The sequence below is a fragment of the Micromys minutus genome (genome assembly GCF_963924665.1).
Source record: "Micromys minutus genome assembly, chromosome: 3".
NCBI lineage: Eukaryota > Metazoa > Chordata > Mammalia > Rodentia > Muridae > Micromys > Micromys minutus.
Window position 1 is genome coordinate 26,105,242 of NC_137972.1, and position 22,928 is coordinate 26,128,169.

The 22,928-nt window shown below is 37.0% G+C and overlaps 1 protein-coding gene across 2 annotated transcripts in view; it reads right to left on the reverse strand.

Annotated features, from left to right (window-relative positions):
- Positions 1–22,928, reverse strand: part of KDM5A (lysine demethylase 5A) — a 66,605-nt gene that overhangs the window by 17,738 nt on the left and 25,939 nt on the right. For both annotated transcript variants that reach the window (XM_080914223.1, XM_080914224.1), the window contains exons 12-22: positions 22,332–22,494; positions 18,066–18,185; positions 15,591–15,785; positions 14,400–14,581; positions 13,738–13,862; positions 12,961–13,111; positions 11,288–11,402; positions 7,370–7,725; positions 4,804–4,942; positions 1,338–1,517; positions 497–658 (exon numbers count right to left, since the gene is read on the reverse strand). In XM_080914223.1, coding sequence (XP_080770349.1) covers positions 497–658; positions 1,338–1,517; positions 4,804–4,942; positions 7,370–7,725; positions 11,288–11,402; positions 12,961–13,111; positions 13,738–13,862; positions 14,400–14,581; positions 15,591–15,785; positions 18,066–18,185; positions 22,332–22,494 — 1,888 coding nt within the window. The remainder of the gene's footprint in view (positions 1–496; positions 659–1,337; positions 1,518–4,803; positions 4,943–7,369; positions 7,726–11,287; positions 11,403–12,960; positions 13,112–13,737; positions 13,863–14,399; positions 14,582–15,590; positions 15,786–18,065; positions 18,186–22,331; positions 22,495–22,928) is intronic.

Below are 22,928 nucleotides of genomic sequence, written 5' to 3' on the forward strand. Positions count from 1 at the left end.
AAAAGAAAAGAAAAGGCTAAAGAACAAGCATAATATTTAAAACCGAATGAAGGGTATAGCTCAGCAATAGAGGAGTCTAGTGGTAAAGAGACCAACATTTAATCTGAAACACAAAAACAAATAAAGGTATGCAGTAAAATATGGGCTACCTTGGTGGAATATTTTATAAGTATTATAAGAACAATAAAGAATAAATGTGGACCTTGGGAATGTGACAGCATTCGACCATACATGAGGTCCTAGATTCTTTGCAGCCCCCCCCCAAAAGAAAGAAAAAGAAAAAAGAAAAGAAGAAGCTAAGACAAGGAAGGAAAAAGTAGGGAGAAAACATTTTTGGGGAAAAATAGAGTAAATTATTTTTTACACTATGACATAAGTATTCATATGCACACTCACACACCGGAACACACCCACACAAACAAATAAGATAGATAAACAGTAAAGAATCTGCTAACATGTAAAATTTGCATTCAGAGAGCAAATTCAAGGTCCTTACCACCATGGCTGTATCTCTTGCCTCCTCCAGTCCTTCTTCTAAGTCACTCAAAGGCTCAAGGTCTAGGTCCTTCTCCTTTTCTTTCTCTATTATTTCTTTTACTTTTTTCCTCCTGTTTTTACCACTCCCATATACACCAATGTCAGTTCGTGGACTTAGCACCTGTGAAATTTTAAAAATATTTAAAAAATAAACTCCAGTTTAAAACTTAAAAGCCATGAGAGTAAAAATAACCATCAATGGACCATGCTGCGCGTCCATGGTACCTAGTCATTTAACTTATTCTGTAGCCCAGGCTGTCCTATAATTACCATGCTGCGCGTCCATGGTACCTAGTCATTTAACTTATTCTGTAGCCCAGGCTGTCCTATAATTTGTGGTGATTCTTCTCCCTCCTCCCTCAGCCACTACACCACTCTAATTAAAAGTTCACAACTGTACAGAGCAGTTACTACTTCCCAGATTTTACTGGTAAGAAAAATGGACTCAGACAGGAGACAACTAGTCAAAGGACAAAGGCTAAAATCCAAAGTGTATTCTCTTTAACTATTGTTCATGATAAAGAATTAAATTTGTCTCTGAGAGATAAGATTCTTCAGCAAAGTCTATTGACAGAGGTTTAAATATATGTTGGTTGCTTTTTCTGGATACAGCACAGAAATTAATGAAAAAAGAGTTTGTCTAAGATTGCAAGTTTCAATTCCATACCTGAGACTAGCTAATAGAAATTAATTACAATGAAGACTAAATTAACAAAAAAGAAGCTTCCAGCAACACCTCCAGAGGGAGTGGTTTATCAACTGCTGTGAGAGAGCTATTGCACACATGAATTACTCTTCACCTGTAACAACGTATGGCTGGAATTCTTCTTAAGGAAGGTCCGCCCAGTCCGCTCTCTCCAGGCCCGTGCTGCGGCTACCTGTGACTCCACCTGAGGCAAGGCATCAAGACGCACAGGGATAGGACGTCCTTTAGCAGACAAGCTCTCAAGCTGTTCCAAGTAAGCATAGTTGTTGCCGCTCTGGGAAAAAAAAAAAAAAAAAAAAAAAAAAAAAGATGTATATAATTTTAATTCTTTCATGGAGTCTGGCAAAAGATTTGGAGGAAATTAGTTCATGCTAACTTTCTTTTTTTTTCCTTCCTTCCTTTTTTTTTTTTTTTAAGTTCAAAAAAGCAAATGGAACCTAGGCCTGTAGGCTGGTAGTAGTCTCACTTAGGGACATCTTCAGTATTTGTGTTAATTTCCGTTTTAAATAAAGTATTGAGTCTCTTTAACAAATTTAAACTTCAAATTTTCTACAGAAAAAGTTAATAAAAATTAATTTAATATAGTTTATTTATTTTGAGACAGTGTCTCAATTATGTAGTTCTGGATGGACTGGATTTTCCTTTTAGGCCAAGCTGGCCTCATACTCACAGATATCCATTTGCCCTTGCCTTCCAAGGAATCCACCTTTTTTGTTTTGTTTATTTGTTTGTTTGTTTTTAAACATGTGTGAGTACACTGTCAATGTCTTCAGACACACCAGAAGATCTCATTACATTGGCTCCCATTACAGATGGTTGTGAGCCACACTGTGTTTGCTGGGAACTGAACTTAGGTCCTCTGGAAAAGCATGCAGTGCTCTTAACCATTGAGCCATCTGTTCACCCACCCACCCTTTTTTTAAAGACAGGTTTTTGCACAGCCTGTAGACCACACTGGCCTTGAACTTTCAGAGATCTTGCCTCCCAAATGCTGGAGCTAAAGATGTGTGCCACTACCACCTAGCAAGAAATTCATTTTTTAATGAACAAATCACCAAAAATTTTAACAATAAGGGAACCAGTAAGATAAAAAATACTTCAAACAACAAGCTGAAGAACAGAAATATATAAATGAAATTAGAAATGAAGAATGAGTTTGCTACTAGAAGAAAGTAAATATTTTTTAAAGATTTTATGAGACTGTCTTGCCAGTATGTATGTGCAGCGTGTATGGCAGCTGTGGAAGTCAGAGGTGTTGGATCCCCTGGACCTCAAGTTACAGATGTTGTAAGTTGCCATGTTAGTTCTGGGAACTAAATCCAGGTTCTCCCAACCTCTGAGCAATTGCTTCAGGCCCTATAAGAATATCCCAGAGGACAACATAAGAATCTTTTTTGTAGTGTAGAAATCTATTTTACCATTAAAACCCAAATTTATTTTCTATGGACATAAGATTAAAAGTAGTATCTTAGACTGGATAACAACTCCTGCTGTTATACAGTGAAAGCTATGAATGATTACATTCCTCCTAAATGCATGGCATTTTGGTGTTTCCATGTTGTGATATCACTTCTGTTTTTAGAACCATTATACTACATTCTAGGAAAAGGTTATTTTGCTCATGTAGTAACTGATATGGGTGCTTGAAATTTTATTTTGAAAGATACACTGACACGTCTGGGAAAATAAAGACAAAAAAAAATCTATGAATTTTTACTGGTGTACTCATATAATCGCAGCACTCAGAAGATAGGAGGCAGATTCAGAGTTCAAGGCCTGCTTTAGCTGCACAGCTTGAAGCCAGTCTGGGCTATATGAAACAGTTGCAAAAAACAACCACAGCATCCTGTCAATTCTTTACAATAACAATACAGAGACTGGGGACTAAAGCTTAGCAGTTAAGAACTTTTTGTTCATGTCTAAAACCCAGGATTAGTTCCCAACACCCACATGACATCTTATTACAACATATAATTCCAATTCCAGGAAATCCAAAACGTTCTTCTAGTTTTTCTGTGCTTGTACATGTATGTGATACATAAACATACATTCAGGTAGAAATACATACAATAAAACAATGATCTTAAATAATAATATATTGTGTTGTTATGAAACACTAAAGGTGGCAGGATAAGAAGAGTTAGCTTACTCACACAGATATCAAGAGTCAACAAACAATATATTCACTCTTATTCCTTCTGGAGCCCAACTACTATCCCTTGACTACAGAGTATCTTCTGGGTGAACCTAGAAGTCATGTAACCTCAAGAGTTGTTCTAGTAAAAGAACCTATTCACTCAGAGCGTCTAAGTAAGTACTCTACCAAAGGGAAGGACTGACAGTTCTTAAAAATCATCAAGGAGGTAAGTCCGAAGTGGTGGTACATGACTTTAAACCCAGTACTAAGGTAGCAGAGGCAGTTAGGTTTCTGTGAATTGGAGGCCAGGCTGGTTTATGCAGTAAGTTCAGAAACTCATATTCATGAACTCATTTCATTCTTATCACAGTCCCACAAGGCAAACAAAGCAGCTGCCATCTTTATTTCTTACAGACAAGAAATACTATTTTATTTCTTATAAAATAATTGAATGTAGTACAACTCTATTCTGAGTTTCAGACCAACCAGAGCTACACAGTGAGACCCTGTCTCAAAAAACAGCACCCTTCACAACAAAGATATATGCACCACAACGTTCATAGCGGCTCTATTTATAATAGCCAGAAGCTGGAAGGAACCCAGATGTCCTTCAGAAGACGAATGGATACAAAAATTGTGGTACATATACACAATGGAATACTACTCAGCCACCAGAAACAATGACTTAACCAAATTCTTAAGAAAATGGCTGCATCTAGAGAAGATCATCCTGAGTGAGATAACCCAGTCACAAAAGAACAGACATAATATGCAGTCACTGATAGTGGGATGCTAACCCCAGAGGCTTGCACTCCCCCAGAAACAACTCACAGACTGTATGAAGTCCAAGAAATAAAGAAAACAAAAAATATACATATATTCACAAAACAAGAAGACTTTGACTATTTCCATGTTGCGTTTTGTTTTGCATGTACTTTAAGTTTATTGCAACTAGTACGTTTTCAATGCATACTGTCAAGCCCTTGAAAAAAATCAAGTACTGACTAAAATACATATTCACATGGTTTTATGTAAAATTTATTTTAATGTCTGAAAAAACAGTACTGACAAAAATGTATAATTTTAAGCAAAAAATGTTTAAAATCTTTACATTTATCTTTGTTTTGCAAAATAAAGTCGTTTAAAAAAAAAAAAAAGCAGCACCCTTAAATAGAGTAAAACTGCGAAATAATTTAGTCATAAAATATAACTGCCCCTTTCTCTGAAAATCTGATTATCTAATTCTATCAACTTTCCTAATCAAACCTTTAAATATTTAGTTATTTATTCTGAGATTTAAAATCAGAGAAAAGAATAGACGAACTATTACTTTATTATGCATATTCTAATGAAGTAAGGTTTACATAATTTATTTATGAGAAGGTATAACCTGACAGGTAGGCAAATCTGAACGTTTCTTTACCTGAATAGCTTCCACTTTAGCTGTCCATTCACGAGCCTTCTGTAAGGCTTCTTTTAAGGACAACACATTGGGTAGAAAGGCTGGAATATTCTTGGCTTCATTCACAATATTTTCTAAATTTGCCATACTGTGCCGTGGCCTAAATGAACAATAAAACAGTAAGATACTAAGTAAATGTCCAATTACTACAAGAATTAAAAATAGCATTTTCCAATGTGTAGAAACTCATATTCATGAACTCATTTAATTCTTATCACACTTCCACAAGGCAAACAAAGCAGCTGCCATCTTTATTTCTATTTTACAGACAAGAAATACTATTTCTCATAAAATAACTGAATGCAGTACATGACACACCTGAACGTGATTAAGGTTGAGTTTGGAACCAGGCTCTTTGACTACTTAGTCCTAGTCTACTTCTACTCCACCTCTCTATAATGCATGGGATGGTCAGAGATGGGCATGGCTAGCAACACAGGGAGCAAGAGAACAGAAACCCCTTTATGTTGACCATATACTTTTTTAACTACACTCATTAACATCCACTTATTCACTGATGAACAAAACAAAGACCTTATTCTCATTCATAAATCCAAGAATTACACTGGTTCTGAAAACTAGGAACAAATTATTTTAGGCTCATAGCCACATGCAATAATTCTGCCTAGAGACTTGAAAGTGCTTTAACCCAGGCTCTAAACAAATACATTATTTAATGAAAGAAAGTGAAAAAAAGTATGGACACAATCTGTTAGGTTGGCAGTTTCAGCTTGAGACTGGAGACAGTATGGTAGGTACAGGGAACAGATGGAGCGTGAGTGAGCATGGAATAGAAGAGTCTGGGCAGTAACATAAAGAATTCTGAGCCTCACACATCCACTATCTAAAGCAGTTGGGAAGCTTTAAGAGTGCCACTGTCTTATCGTGAATTCCATTCCATGTCAGAAGGTATGTGGGGAAAATTCAATGGGATTAGCTTAAAAAACCAAAAAAAAAAAAAAAAAAAAAAAAAAAAAAAAAAAACCAGAAGACATTTAACCAAAGTAACTTGTTATCAATTAAAATTTTATGAGTTAGGATACTGTGGTGATATATGCCTTTAATGCCAGAACTTGATGAATTTCTGTGAGTTCAAGGCCAGCCTAGTCTACATAGAAAGTTCCAGGACAGTTAGAGCTACATGGTAAGACCACCCCCACCCTGTCTTTAAAAAAAAATTGCTATATAAATATATACAAACATATACAAAGATGATAAATAAAGCCATGAAATTTCCAAGGAAACTCATAAAGAGTAAAAAGAAAAGGTCATTACTTAAGTGGCAAAGGAAAGGCAAATAAAAAAATATAGTAATCAATACTAAGAGGTCAAATGTACTAAGAAAAAAGCTCATTCAGTCAGAATTAGAAAACTACACCACTACCTTTTTTTTTTTTTTTTTTTTTTTTTGACTTTTTGTAGCTCTGGCTATCCTGGAACTTGTATGCAGGCTAGCCTAGAATTCACAGAGATCTGCCTGCCTCTGCCTCTTGATTGCTGGGATAAATGCATATGCTACCACCACCTGGCCAAACAGCATCACCCACTTTTTATTTTCTTCAAGATATTAAATACTTAAAACTCAAGGGAAAACATATGAGTATTTCACAGTTAAGCTAGTGGCAATAGAGTAAAAGACAGATATAAATATATTGAGGCAAAAATCATCAGAATTTAGTCAAAATTTGAGAAGAAAGCTTAAAAAATTACTAGTTTCTTATTCCAAACTCATTTCTCTTTTCCCATTTAAAATGGTCCCATCTCCATGAACTATCATAGGTAATAGTTATTTAAATATTTGGGATATCAGACGTTATAAATAAATATTGGTATATATTCTACACAGTATTTACAAAGCAAAATATCAATGTTATACAGAGGCTCCTTTTAACTAAGCAAAACTATATGAAGTCACCTGATGTTTTTCCTATCAAATGCTTCCAGGGGTGTTTTGCCTATGTGCACATCTGTATTTTGATCCTCTGGAACTGAAGTTACAGACATCAGCCATCATGTGGGTGCTAAGAAGAGGAGCCAGTGTTTTTAGCTGTCTTCCCTTTCCATGAGGATTTTGTAACTCTGGTTTCGTAATTGTATTAATAGCATGGACTTGAAACAATACTATTTCCTATCATTTCAGTTACTTAACAACATCCACCACACAATAGTTGGACATATCTGAAACTCTCTCCATGTAGCCACATTTGATAACTAGTGAGTGGTCAAAAGGCACAAGACAGATAATGTAAGTTAATGAAACAGGATTATACTCCTCCACCTCACTCTACTCTTTTACTTAGTATGGACATTCTCTCTTGCTCACATGTCCATGTACCATGTGTGTGCCCAGAGGCCAAAAGAGGGTATCAGGATCCTTTAGGATTGAAGTTACAGTCATGTGCTGCCTTGTGCTGATACTTGAACCCGAGTACCCTGGAAGAGCAAGCAGTGCTCTAAGCACTGAGCTAACTCTCTACCCCTTAACTCAAAGTTATCAAAGAGACAACTGTCACCAAAATGCATTCACCTTGCCTGCAGGCAGACCTTAGCCTTCTCTTCCCATCGTTCAGAGACTGTAAGAAGTTCCTGTAGTTCAGCCATTGCCTTTTCCACAGCATGGTGAGGTGCCAAGCCTACTCCAGAGTCAATCAACTTCTTCATGACATCCAAAGTAACTTGTTGTGGATCTGATAGAGTTAGTCTTACTTCATCCAGCCACCGAGCCTGCTGTAGCTCTTGCTTTAGTCGGGGCAATTCAGGCAGTTCCACATAGAGACTAGAGCCCATGTCTATTAACATTTGGAGTTTGGAAGAATCTGGGGTTTCATCCATCATGGCCTCCTGGGCACGTTCATGAAATTCTTCTACATCATCCAGCAGATTCTGAAAGGCAATAAAATAAAATAAAACAAAAATAAACAACAGATTTTATTTGACAATACAGCTAGTTATAGAGTATTTGTGTAGTATGTACAAGGCCTTCGGTTTGATCCCTAATCCTCAACATTACTACTATAAAAATAAAAGAGCAAGTGCTAGAAATAGTTCATGAACAGTGTCAATTCTAGGTCCTCCTAGTCTTACCAGAATAGCAAAAAATATTCAGACATCTGAAAATCTTAGTATGTTACCTGGTAACTAATTTCTTTCTACACTCCCTTTTAAAAACATTTACTATTTACATACATGACTGTTCCACCTACATGTGTGTACATGTACCACATATATGTGTGGGTGCCTGGTGCCCAGAGAGGGCAGAAGACGGTTTCAGATCTCCCAGAAATGGAGTTAAGAATGATCATAAGCAACCATGTAGGGCTGGGACCCAAAACTGGGTCCTCAGGAAGAGCAAGTAGTACTCTTACTGTTGAGCCACCTCTCCAGCTTCTACCTCTTTAACTAAAATATGGCTAAATCTATAAAGCACATCTTCCTATGGCAAGGAAAATACAATTGATTCATGCAATAGATATCAAAAGCTGACTACTTTGGACACGGGCATTTCTATAGCATACAGTATAGAGCAAGATCGTTTCTTTAAAGTCTTTTGCAATCAAAGAACCAGCTTATGTTCTTTGTTCTTCCCTTTTCTTTTTTCTTTCTTTCTTGGAGATGGGAGGAGGGGAATGTGCCAAAGTCAGAAGATAACTTGTGGGAGGTGGTTCTCACCAGAGATTATGTAGGAATCGGGAAAGGAACTCATTCAGTCTGGTGGAAAGCACCTCTACTCACTGAGCCATCTTGATAGACCCCATATATTCTAAGACAGGTAGATAGTAGTAAGTATCTAAATAAAACTGTTTCACTTAGTGTTACACATCCTAAATGTAAAACAGGACAACCTAACAGAGAATGACCAAAGTGAAAAAAGGTGTAGTAGTTAGCAGTGGTATCCATATAAGCTCAACAGATAAAGTACTTGGCATATAAATGTGAGGATCCACACAAAGATGGGGCAGGAATGGTGGCCTGCTTGTCATCTCAGGACTTGGAACCACAGAAAGAAAAGCTCCGGGGCAAGCTGGCTGGCGGAACTAGCTGATTAGGTGAGCAGGAAACCCTGCCTTAGTAAGTAAAGTTGAAAGAGACCTCACCTCATTAGATAGAGAACGGTTGAAAAAGACACCACTGGCCTTCACATACACACTCACCTGTATAAATGTGTTCACATGTGAACACACATGTGGAGGGAGGGAGGGAGGAAAGAAGAGGGAAAGTAAAGATTAAATGAAAAGGTGGGATGAGAATGTAGTGAAAATGTTCAAGCTTGGCAAACATTAATCACCTCCCCATTCTTTGTTTTGAGGCAGGTTTTCATATATTCTAGGCTGACCTTGAACCAACTAGGCAGCTAAATATGAACTTGAAACTTTCCTGATCCTCCTATATTTATCTATTGAGCAATGGGATTATAGATGTTTACTGCCATACTGGTTTTTGTTTTTTATTAATCTGATATTAGAGATCAGGGCTTCTGGCATGCTATATATGTGTTCTGCTAACTGAACTAACTACCTGTAGCCCCAGAGCCACTAAACACATGATTTAAAGATATGCTGCTATGAGTGAGTGAATGGTGGAAAACCTAAATAAGCAGAAGACAGATGAGATAATGTGTTACAGATTATAGCAAGTTAAAATTTCATTTGAAGCCAGGTAGTGGTGGTGGCACATGCCTTTAAACCCAGGACTCATGAGGCAGAGGCAGAGAGATCTGAGTTAGAGGCCAGCCTGATCTACAGAGCAGCTAGGACTGTACGGAAAAACCTGTCTCAAACATAAAACAAAACAATGATTTTATTTGATAACTCTGGAGATCCACAAGAAAATTTTAATCATAGGAAAGGAGTCTAATTTAATTTATATTTAAGATGCCATTAACACTAAAAAGAAAAAGAGAAAAGCAGTTGAGTAAGAGGCATTGCAGAGGGACCAGAAAGATGTTTAGTTGCTTAGAGCACTGGCTACTAGCTGTGCTTCCAGAGGACCCAGGTTTGGATTCCAGCATACATAAGAAAAGTCACAATCATCTCTAACTTCAGTTCGGGAATCAGATGTCCTCTTTTAGACCCCTTGCATGCAAATAGTCCACAGATACATAAACAGATAAAAAGCCAAAATATAAAGTACACCCTCTCCCCATCCCACAAACGTGGCACAAAGTAAACTTTAAGTAACAGAAATAAGAGGTTTACTGTGGGATATAGTTTGAAGCCAATAATGTAAGATACGCTGGAAACAAAGGAAACAAGTATTTTGATTTATCTGAATGCTTTTACAATGCATTTAGTTTGCCTACAGAAATATAGAGTATGCATCAGAACATACGGTGTGTAGGAAAGAAAAAAAGGAAAGGAAAAATCTCAGAGCTAGGGATTTGAAATCAACATAATATAGGTGATACTTATTGAAACCAGACAAATAAGAAGGTATCAGGAGAGGGCACACCTTTAAAAAAAAGGGTATATTTGCTGATATATTCCAACACCTACTAGTCAAGCTAAGAACAATAATACACACATACATAACTTTTTTTTTCTTAACTTTTTTTAAAAGGGGAGAAAAAGCAGAAAACAGACTCAAGTTGTGTCATAAGCAACCTTAGAAGAAAACTGTTCGTAACATAGGCAGCTAACAAAACGCAATACAAGAATGTAACTGATACTAAGATATTATAAGCTAATGACAATTTTAAAAAACTATCAAAATTACTAACGAAGCAAAATAACTACTTAACATACACCTTTGCCAGTTTTTTGTTTTGTTTTGTTTTGCCTTAAAGGCATGTGCCAGCACTGTCTGGCCATCTTTATGATTTTTATATGATCATTAAATGATAATAGTCCTAGAAATGTCAGAGCTCTGACTTTAAAAGCTCATGCATTATTATTAACTTATCACTATATTCTTGGTTCTTTTTATGTATATGAACTTAAAATACATTTGTGTTAGATGGAACTTTGACTCAAAATTAGCACAGAGAAGAATAATTCTCAAGAACTCATAGTTCAGGATTTTCAAATGGAACAGAAGGCCAAGGGGCTGGAGAAATGATGGTTTAGTGGTTAAGAGCACTGGCACTAGCTGCTCTTCCAAAGGACCCAAGTGTGATTCCCAGTACCTACATGGTAGATAAAACAACCTGTAACTGCAGTTCCAGGGGATCTCATGTTCTCTCCTGGTCTCTAGAAGTACTGTACGCACATGGTGCACAGGCATACAAGCAGGTAAAACAACTTAAAAAAAAGAAAAAGCCAAGAGACTGCCTTGTCTTTCTAAAGGTAGTCTATCTAAATCTCAAATCTTATATATGCTTTCTAAGGAATCTTAGGTACCTTAGATAGCATACATATATTAAGGAACACACAGAACCTACCACTAGTCTATACATACAATTTTAATTTGGAATAGAAGCTCATGAATAAAACAAAAAAGAGTATTTCACCTTTACTTGTCGAGTTTGGCTGATGACACACGGAAGACTAACAAGTTGTTGGACAAAGGCCTTCAATTCTTCTACTGTCAGTTTGGTCCGAGTCTTCCCACTATCTGAGCTCTGCCTGATATGAGATAATATTGAGACATAGAAAAATACAGTCAATCTGGCATCAAATGGGGTTCCTACTCTCCTATGGATTAAACCTTAGCAATCCTAGAATTCTAGTGCTGAATAATCCCACCACCCCTAATCATCAAGAAATAGTAACAGTCCTTCTGGTCTGTAACTACTATACATTTGAAACATTAAATAAATTCCCACAGTAGAACATGAAGCCCACTGAGAAAATAAAATTCTTGTGTTTTAAGAGGCTCACATTGGGAACACAGGGTTCTGAGTTGCCTTAGATAATGAGCCCCTAAATACATCCCAAATTCTGTTTTGTTTTACTATTGCTACTTTTATTTTCTGTGTATGGATGTTTTGCTTGCATGTGTGTCTGTGTATCACATGAGGACAGTGCTCAAGGAGGATAGCAGGCATCAGATCTCTTGGATCTGAAGCCATGTAGGTGCTACGAACTGAACCTGGGTCCTCTGGAAGAACAGTTGGTGCTCTTAACCACAGAAGCCATCTCTTCACTCCCCCAAAATCTTTTACATAGACACTTATTCTGAAACAGGTCTGAGCTCTGCCTGATATGAAATAATATTGAGACATAGAAAAATATAGTCAAGCTTTTATCAGACTCTCTAAAGAGGTCAGTGTTCTAAAAGCAAGTTAATGTCCACTGGAATATGTTTCTAGCAAGGTTCTCCGATTAGATTTACAAAAGAAAAACTTAAAATCCAATGTAAAGTACTAAAGAAAAAGCCACACAGACAGAAGAAATGTATTGAATAACTATAAAATAATACCACAGAAAATGTTTATAAAGTGGGAAGAAAAGACAGAAGGAGAAAAAAGTGAGCAAGCCATCTAAGATGTGGCGGGAAGAAAACACCAAGCTCAATGAAAAGTAAACGGGAATCCTAAGCAAGAGCACACCTGGTGTGTAGGAATAACAGCAAGTCAGAGTGGTGCAGAATGGAACAAGAGTTTATTGAAGAAAAGAAAAATGTGAAATTAGAAATACAACTTTTTAAAACATAAATCAGTTCTAACAGAAGGTAGAAAATAAAGCTAATTACCTGAACTCAAATATTTTATTTATATTCAAATCTTTTGTTACTAAGTATCTTGATCCGTGATGTTAAGAGACCTTATTTTCTGGATGCTGTGGTGCATGCCTTTAATCTACTTGGGAGGCAAGGCAGGTGGATCTCTGTGAATTTAAGCCTATGTGTCTAAGTTTTTGGTTGCTTCAGATAAAGTTGAGTATACAGCTAGGTCTTTGTCCCAAAGATACTACATAAACTTCAGTATTATTCCCAGCATTGAAACTATCAGGTTCTTTGCTGCTTTCTTAGTATAGTTTGTAACTAGCTTAAATTAAAAAAAAAAAAAACTACTGACAACTTATGAATATAGAGAAAGGGAGAGGATGGAGAGGAAGAATGGAAGTTACTAGGGATGGGAGAAACATGACCACTGGAGCAAAAAAAAAATAACACAGGCTTCATAGTCCAGTTACAATGCAAAGAATAGGAATCCAGAGAATTCCACTCTTCCTGGTTTACCTGTGTTTTTGCTTTTTGCTCAGAAGCAGCTGAGCCACAGAACCACAGGTCTCAGCTTCCTTCACTGCTTCCTTGAGCTTTCGAAAGAGATCATTCTCTGGGTATTTCCTATCTTCAGCATCTTCCAGCATGACTCTCAACTCAATCAAATCTGTAAATATAAATATAAGAGACACAAAAAGCCATTCTACAATGGTCAGAAAGCTCACTCAAGAGAGTCACTAGCATACTAGTAGAAACAATGGGTCTTTGAAAGTCTCCAGTGTAAAACATTTCGATCAGATGCTTATTCCTCAATGAGTGACTTTATTCAAATACGATATGTTTGATCTGTCTCCTTTATCCCTATTCCCTTTTCCCAATTTGTCTCTCTTGAAAACAATCAAAAGTCTTTCAGTATCATTAAACTAAATTTACAACATATCTGTTTCATTTTAAGCCAGTCTTTTCATTTAAAACGCATTCTCACTAGGTGTAGTGGCACCATTGTATAATCTCAGCACTGACACCAAAGGAAGAAAGGTCATGAGACTGAGGCCAGTCAAAGCAACAAAATACATTCTGAGTCACAGCAAACAATCCTACAGCCTACAGTCATTGCGAATGGCCATACCTGCTATCTGATCTCAGAAGCTAAGTTATATCAGGTCTGCTAAGTACATGGGTAAGAAAAAACTACATGTATTTTCAACTCTGTCATTATAAGCTAGGACTTCCATTTGTTAATGGAGAACAAAACACGGTGACTGTTTTTCATAATAAAGAAGGAAACTTAACCTTTCTTATGGTTGAAGCTAGCTGACAATGCTTCTGTAACACGATTAACCCAAGTGTCATAGGACTGTGCTCTCACTTTGACACCATAAAGCAGAGATGGGAGGTCTTCTAGTGGGTAGCGGTACCTAAAAAAACAAAGTTAAAAAAAAAAAAAAAAAATAGAAGCTTTAAAATATAACCTGAAAATAAGGGGGAAGAAAATCAAAGAAACTCCCTAATTCAATGAAGAGAGAGAGAGAGAGAGAGAGACAGAGACAGAGACAGACAGACAGAAACTGAGAGAGGGAGAGAGAGAGAGAGAGAGAGAGAGAGAGAAAGAGAGAGAGAGAGAAGAAACTCGTGACATTAATTGGCTATTAAACTAATTATAGTTAGGCTGTTTAGGGCTAATTTTAGAGGATGAGTTGTAATTTGGAAAGTAGATAGTCAACGAAAAGTTATTTGTTTAGGAACATGAAAGAAAGCAAAGAACAACATTAAAGTGTTTTTCTTAACATATAATGTAAGACTCTCAAAACACACAGGAAGATCTCTTAGTTCAAAGACAGCCTGATCTACATAGAGAGCTCTAGGTGAGCCAGGATTACACAATGAGACCCTTACCTCAAAAACAAAACAAAAGAAAACAAAACAAAAAACCAAGTGCAGTAACTTTTAAATACCTAAGACATTTGTTCTGCATGGGGCAGGAGCACAAATCAGTTGGATGATACAAACAGACAAGTCGCTCTGGATTACAGGAGCATGTGAGAGCTGAGAGAAAACATGTGGTTCTGCATGCTGAACACTGCCGCTCATCATCAGGAACAAGTTCAAAGACTTCTTCTTCTGACATCATGACACCCTAGAATATAATTTATATTATCAGATTAGGTTTCAACTGAAAATAAAGCAGTAGCTTAAAATAACTTAAAAGGGGAAGAGGGATGACAGTAGGGGGAAAGGGGAAAAAATTTGAAATGCAAATACAGAGAATATCCAATACAAAATTAAAAATTAGGCATGGGGGTGCACTCTTTTAACCTCAGCATTCAGAAGAGAGAAGCAGGTGGAGCTATCTGAATTTCAGAACAGCCGAGACTACATACTGAGTCCATGTCTTAAAAAACAAACAAACACACAAACAAAGCAAGATATACAATTAAATCAATCAAAACTACTCAAAAGATCTTAAAAGGTCTAGCTTCTACTCCTCATCAAAGATGTTTCTTTTTGGCAGAGACCATTATAAAATCCCACTAATAAGACAAAATGAAGACAATAGCTGACTGAGGGTTGCCCAGACCTAACTGACCCATCTACAACATAAACCCTACTCCTAAGGAGTCATAAAAGAACAGGGAAGAAGGGCAAGGAAAGGTAGATGACCAGAGTGTCTTTTGTGCCTTCTAAATATGACAGGGAAGCTGCACCATGATAACCTAAACAAGACCTGAACGAAGACACCACCAGATGACATGCCAACACGGAAGGGGAAATCTCACAAAGCCATACTCCTGGATGATTCCAAATGACTGTTCAGACAGGGAGAATAGGTCTTCCTAGCATTAATGCCTGTAATTGGTTATCTAATACTAAGTAGTCAGCCCAAAAACCATAAATACAATCAACTCTAAATGGACTCAGCAGGTTGTATTTATACATATATAACAATAATAATTAAAGAAATAGAGGGCATAGATTTGAGGCAGGTGGTAGTGGGGATATGAGAGTTGAAAGAAGGAACAGGTAATAAAGGAAACACAGTTCCTACATATAAAATTCCTAAGGAAAAACTAAACTAAACTAAACAAAGCACAGACACTATTGAAGAGAGAAAAGAAGGCAAGAAGGAAATTACTTAGGATGCTCACCATCTGAACAACTGACTCCCTTAGTCGTGTCTCTTCTTCAGTCATGAGGGTCAACTCTTTGCACACCATGGCAGCCAGCCCCACATCCAAGCATTCAGGGTCTGCTGCCATCTTAAATATGAGTTCCTCATGTGAAAAAACACAATGGCGCCTCAGCCGTCGATAGTGATTTACACACTGACGTCCAATGGGCAACTGAAAACAACGGATTTAAGAATTAAATTATTTATGATATGTCCTAACACAGATCTTGATTTACTTTCAGGTACTCATTTTTCTTATAAAGAAGCTAAAATAAATCCCATCTGAACAAAAAACATAACATTAATTGTAATTCTTTATAAGCCAGCCAAAATTTCACAGGTAATGTCCATTAACTGAGGTGCTAAGTTTCTGCCCTAAGCTGCCAATTTTTTTAATGCTCTGTGAACAAGAAGAAACTAAAGAGACTCTGGCCTAGTAATGTAGGTCTTTAATCCCAGCACTCAGGAGGTAGAAGCAGGAAGATCTCTTCTACACAGAGATCCTTCTGTTTTGGAGAAAGAAAACAAGCAAACTAACCAACCAAACCAAACCAAAAAGAAACTGAAGAGCAAAACAGGATGGCACAAAGTTATGATTCCATCATTTGGAAAGTGGAAGTACGAAGATCAGGAGTTCAAGAACATCCTTTGTTCATTTGAGCTCAGCCTGGGGCACACAATACTCCACAAAAAAAAAAAAAAAAAAAGAGAGAGAGAGAAAGAAAAAAGAAAAAGTGATGTGTCTTAAAGTTCTATGAGGCAGCAAACTCTAAAACCATTCTAACATGGGGGAGGGGGGCCTTAAATGACAAAGAAAACATATTGCAAAAAAATTTTAAAGTTCAGGCTAAAGTATTGAGTAGAAATATTCAAAACTTAAGATTCCATAGAACTAAAAGAAAAATTATTACTAGAGGGGGCAAAAATTAAAAAGGAAAAAAAGAGAGAGAATATTATTTAAGCAATTTACATAATCTGACTTGTCATTTTTTAAAAGTAAGAACCAAAGCAATGGATGATTTAGATTCTAGCCTCTAGAAATTATTTTAGCAACAACCAGCCTTGCAGAAAGATTTCAAAACTATTAAATCACTAAATTAACACTGTGTTTTCTCTAACAGTAAAATCTATACAAACTATAAATGACCACTTTTCAAAAATCTACAGATATACTCTTTAGTTAGAGATGTAATCCACTGGTACAGCATGTCATAGCAAACACAAGACTCTGGGTTAGAACCACATAACCAAAAAATAAAAGCCCAAATACAAAGTCTCCTTAAGACGGTCTCTGGAAATTTCTATAGCCAGTTTGTAAACCAAATTATGACACAAATTACACATTCTCTCATTTCATCTTTCCTATGCTCAGCAGAAAAAATATGATGATTAGAGCTCGTATTTAAACTTAAAACCTTCAACACAAAGGGACAAAAAAAGAAATGAGAGAGGAATCAGACTCACAGAGTGTGTGAGAGAGTTATCTGAATGAACCAAGCATTGTTGTTGTATTCATTAAAGAAATCCAAGAAAAAGTATTGTAACTGTTCACTAGTGGCACACAACTCTTTGTATCCTACCTATACCCCACCCCTTCAGGGTTTCTGACCCAGGGTCTTACATGGTAGTCCAGCCTGACCTTAAACTCACAAAATCCTTCTGCCTCAACCTACCAAGTGCTAGGATGAGCCACAAGGTCTCACATTTTATTCTTAAACATTAACTCTTTAAGCACTTCTTACATAGCTACAATAAAAAGTAGAACCACCAAAATATTGGAGTTTTGTTTTTTGTTTTAATTTTTGCAGTCCTTAATTATTGTAACATGGAGGAAGCCAGAACTGATAGTCACTGCAACTTCTAGAAGCTGTCAAGTTTTTCATTCCTATCACAACCTTCACCTTAAAAGAACCAACAACTCTCAACTATAACATTTAAGTTGTTTAAGGTTGGGTAAGTCAAGTTATTAGTCTCTTGACACACAAGGTAAAAAAAAAAAAATTAGGCCATTAGGCTGATGGTTCAGCAGGTAAAGGCATATATGTCTATGTGAGGGTGACAGGTCCCGTGGAACTGGAGTTGTGAGCTGCCGTGTGGGTTCTAGGAATTGAACCTGTGTCCTTTGGAAAAGCAGTTACTGCTCTCAACCACTGAGCCATCTCTCTAGTCCCATCATTTATACATTTTAAGATCTAAAAGAGCTCAGAGAAAATGAAGACTAGAAGAAACATATCCATTACCTCAGAAAAGACAAACAAGTAACTGCCCATTTAATTGCAAACTTAGAAGGGAAAATAATGAATAAAAAATGCAATGAAAATTCCAAATTACAGTATCTACTCCAATATACCCGGAAATATTCATGGGCTCTACCCAAAACCCAGCTAAGTAAAATACTGTATTTTATAGGGGTGTTAGTAGACGTACAACAGCCACGTGCTATAGAACAGACCCAGTCAGCAGTACAGAAGTTCACTGCTTCGGCAAAGTTGTATCCCTGGTTAAATCCAGAGTGATAGGCACGAGGAAACGTCACCACAAACTCTCCAGCACACTGATTAGTTCTGTACACCTAAATGCAAATTAGGAACAGAGATTAAAATGAGGGAAAAAGACATGCTGACTTAGATCATTTCAAAAATATTTCCTAAAATTGAAAATAACAGTATTACCTTATAAATATCAGAAATAATATTAGGATTTAAGAAACAGCTACAACTCTGCTCCCCCACCCCCTGCCCAAGACAGGGTTTCTCTGTGTAGCCCCTGGCTGTCCTTGTGCTTTTTGTAGACCAGGCTATAGACCAGTTTCACTTGTCTGTGCTTCCGAGTGCTGGGATTAAAGGCTTCTGCCATCACCGCCTGGCAAACTATGCTTTATTAAAAATGTTATATGACAAGAATGAGCAGCCAAAAGAAACTCTCAAACAGAAAACTGTACTTGCTTCCTAAGTTAAGACTTACTAGTAATGATAAATGTTTGTAATCCTAGCACTTGGAAAGCAGAAACAGAAGAGTCAGGAGCTCAAGATCATCCACTGCTACAAGCTTGAGCTAAATAAAAACCCTGTTTTTTGTTTTTTTTGTTTTTTTCCTTAAAAACTAAGAAAATTGAGTTTTGTTCCTGTGTTGTAAATACAAATTAAAGATTAAATCTCCTACAATCATTGGATAATATTTAGAAGTAAATCAATCAGTTAATGTCATGAGATATCACCCAATCCATTTTCCCAAATGTAACTTTTTTTTGTGATATTATAAATGCTTTCTAAATTAATTTTAAAATCAGTTTATTTTTTAAGTTTCTCTGTGTATGTAAGAGCCCAACTGTCCTGGAACTCACTCTGTAGACCAGGCTGGCCTCAAATTCAAAGATCCACCTGCCTCTGCCTCTGCCTCTGCCTCCTGGTGCTGGGATTAAAGGTTTGCACTAATGCCTTAGGTGTTTTAATTACGACTTTCAAAACTATATTCTGCAAGTGTATCTTGATACATGTCAGATGTCAGTTTTTTAATTCAAACAGAATTAGCATGTAAACATGAAAGATATTTCAAGAGAGTAGCAACAACTATTTCAAGTAGGTTTAGCCTAATCCTCTGGGTCCTAGCATAAATCCACCCTTTGAAGACAAACCTAACTTAAATTATTTAATCTACCTTTGTATTACCATTATATGAAGTGGATGCAGTAGCACATACTTGTAAACCCAGAACCCAGGCAGCAGAAACAGGAGCATCACAAATTCAGTGCCAAACCTGAATAAAACAAATGAGCCCTGAGGGAATGTAGCTTAGTGGTAAAGTAATTGTACAAAGTGTACAAGGCCTTGAGCTCCAGCCTCAGCAGCTCAAAACAACAAACAAAATGAAAAGTTTTAATAAATGCCAAACTGTAATTAGCAAACATATACAGCAAGTTCAAGGCCAGCTGCTACCTGAGACAAAGAAAAAAAAAACCACTAATATCTGAGCTAAGTGGTGACTCCATAGTACATTTTTATGTCATTATCTTTTATATTAAAAATGGAAATGTGGTGGGATATGTATCTGATTCCAGCACTCAAGAAGGAACAGGTAGGTATTTGTGAGTTTGAAAGCATCTTGTCAATATAGTGAGTTCCAGAACAGCCAGAGAAAGTCACACAGTTAAGACAACTATCTCCAATAAAAATGAACACAAAAGATTTTTTTAAAAAAAGTGAAACCTCCTGGAAATGATCTCCCTGGCAGACATTCACTACCACATCCAGCTTAAAAATGTCTTTAATTATGGGAAAAATATCTTTTCCTCATTAGCTTTAACTGTTAACTTGGCACAATCTAAACTCATCTGACAGGAGTCAATCAACTGAAAACTTTCCTAGTTTAGACTGGTCTGTGAAAGAGGACTATCTTGAGTAATGTAGGCTGGTCAGTGAACTGCCAACCCATCTCCTCCATGTAGTGGTACCATTCCCTGGGAAGATGGTCATACACTGTATTAAAAAAGTAGCTAAGTATCAGCCTGTCTTAGCCAGCAGCATTCATCTTTCATGGTTTCTGCAGTGTCTTTTAGCTTTGAGTTCTTTGGCCAGAGGCAATGCTGTGTTCCAACAGTCATGCAGGGCTCTCTTCAACTTCCTGCCTTCATTTCCCTCAATAATGGACTATGCATGATCTGGAATTTTAAGCTAAAATAAATATTCCTTAAGTTGTTTTATTACAGCAACAGAATAAAACCAGAACAACTAACATTTTAAGAACTTGATCATTCTAGTTGAGTAGGGAGAATAGAGAAGATTAGATTGGGGAGTCACTGAGATAGTTCAGTCGGTACAGGCTCTTAATACTGCTGGGGTTCAGGAATCGCCACTCAAAACACACTAACGCTTATCCCAGCTAAGCAAGAATAGTTTATTGAATGCACACCTTAACTGAATGTCCAGGACTGCAAAGAGGACTGGGAAATCTAATGGCAGTACTAGTCTGCTCTCAGGGTAGGCTTTTTATATAGGAAAAAACAGATTCAGAAGTTTAAAGGGCAAGGAGGGGAGCAGTTGGCTTACTAGGCAAAGTATCATCAGCTAAGCTTTAAGCTGATTGGTGCTGAGTAAGGTAAGTGGAGTGGGATGGATGGATGGGTGAAGAGGGAAATTTCAGAACATTGAAATAACAGAGCATGAGTATTATAATTATAACATTTTGGCTTATTAGTTGCACTCTTCAATGTCAGCCACAAAAACCACAGTGAGCTCATAGGTAGGTGCAGGAAGGACTGCCTAGAGGTCAGTTCTGACTCAAGCCATTTTAGACATAACAGTTCATATTGACCTTTGATTTGATGGGTCCTACATAAAGCTTTGTGAAATTTAATATTAGCAAGCCTCATTCGGAAAATACAGAACAAAACAGGGCATGTGATGAGCATGTCCTTGAGCCAAGTCATTTCTCTGTGTCAGTGACTGGCAGGCATGCTACAGCAACACTATGGCAGTCATGGAATAAAATGGCTACCACTATTCTGGGGTGAGTCAGATTTTAACACTACCATGCCTGATGACCTGAATTTAATCTCCAGGAGCCACATGACATAATTAGAAAACTGAATCCTACAAGTTGTTCTCCAAACTACAACACATGCACCCTGGCACAAGAGAGAAAAGGCTGGGCTCACAACACAAAATAAGAAAACGGAATTACAAAAAAAAGTTTTAAAAAAGGGGCTTAACAGTTAAGAGAGAACCTAGGTCAGTTCCCACCACGTACATGGCAGCTAACAACAAGTTATAATGCCTATTATGGGAGAACCAGTGTCTCCTTTTTGCCTCTGAAGGCACCAGGAATGCATACAGCACACACACATAGATGCATGTAAAACACTCATACACATAAAATAAACTAGAGAAATGGCTTGTCCATTAAGAGCACTTACTACCTACACAGGACCCAGGTTTGATTCCTAGCACCCACATGTTGGTTCACAACCATCATCATCTCTAGTTCTAAGGAATCAAAAGCCCTCTTCTGATTTCCTCAGGTATCAGGTCATGGTGTACAAACATACTTGCAAACAAAACATTCAGATGTATTAAATAAATCTTAAAAAAAATTAAAAACCCAAAACATTTGGAAAATTTAAGTAATGTGGGAAATCAAATATTTATTTTTTGTTGAGACAGAGTTTGAGGGCAGAGATCCACCGGCCTCTGCCTTTGAAGTGCTGAGAATAAGGGCTTATGCCACTACTGCCTGGTGAAACTGAATGTCTTAATAAAACCGGAGTACATATTCAAAAGTGTATTTTAAATTGTGAAAATGACCACACAAGATTTTTTGAAAAAATAATCTTAAAGTTAAAGAGTTCGGCATAGTGATATACACTTTTAATGCCAGCACTTGGAAAGCAGGAGGTAAATCTCTATATATTTGAATCCAGTCAAGCTTAATCCACACTTGGTGTGTGGTCCACAGAAGAGTTACCAAGTAATACTCTACCTAAAAGCAAGCAAACAAACAAAGTTTAAAAAGAAAATAAAATTAACAGCTGTAAGACATATGACTCGTACTTTAAGCATTCCTTCTTAATCATATTAAAGTTCTATTTAAAGTATAAATTCTAATTCGGCTATCCTACAGGACCTTTAATATATAAGTTACAATTCCCCTGACCAAACCCAAGAGCCTAATTAAAAGCTAGAAAATCTTAAAAAATGCTGAAGGAAGACACAAGAAGACTCACAGGCACACCATGCTCCATGAGCACATTTGGGTTCATGATGGTTACTAACTGATGTAGGAGATCAGGCTGTGATTCAAATAACTCAGGGGCCAGCTCCCTCATCACCTCCTCCAGTTGTTCTGCAGCATGAGATGGTACACCGTACCATGTCTTTGGCTCTCCCCTAGCAAAAGAAAGAACTGTTTAGCTAGGTAGAACATGGTAAAATATAATTAACCATGCCATATTCCTGGCCATAGGTAATATGCCCAGAAACCTAACCATCCCATCAATCAGTGCTACTATTATTATGGTAAATAAGGCAAGGATATATGGACAGGTAAGATACACACTCATTGCCACTGGGAAAATAATCCAAACTACTTAAATAGGGGATGAGCAAAAGTACCTTATGAAAAGAAACCAGATTACATGGAAATCACTGTTCAAAAGGATATGGACACAACTCTCCTGATTCTCAGAACAGAACAATCTTTCCTATTATGATCAAATGGTTAAAGCAAAGAGTCAATGATTTCCAGAGTCTATATAAATAACTTTATTCAGTTCAATTTTCCTCTCCATGGAAATAACTTAACACTACAAATTACTCAAACT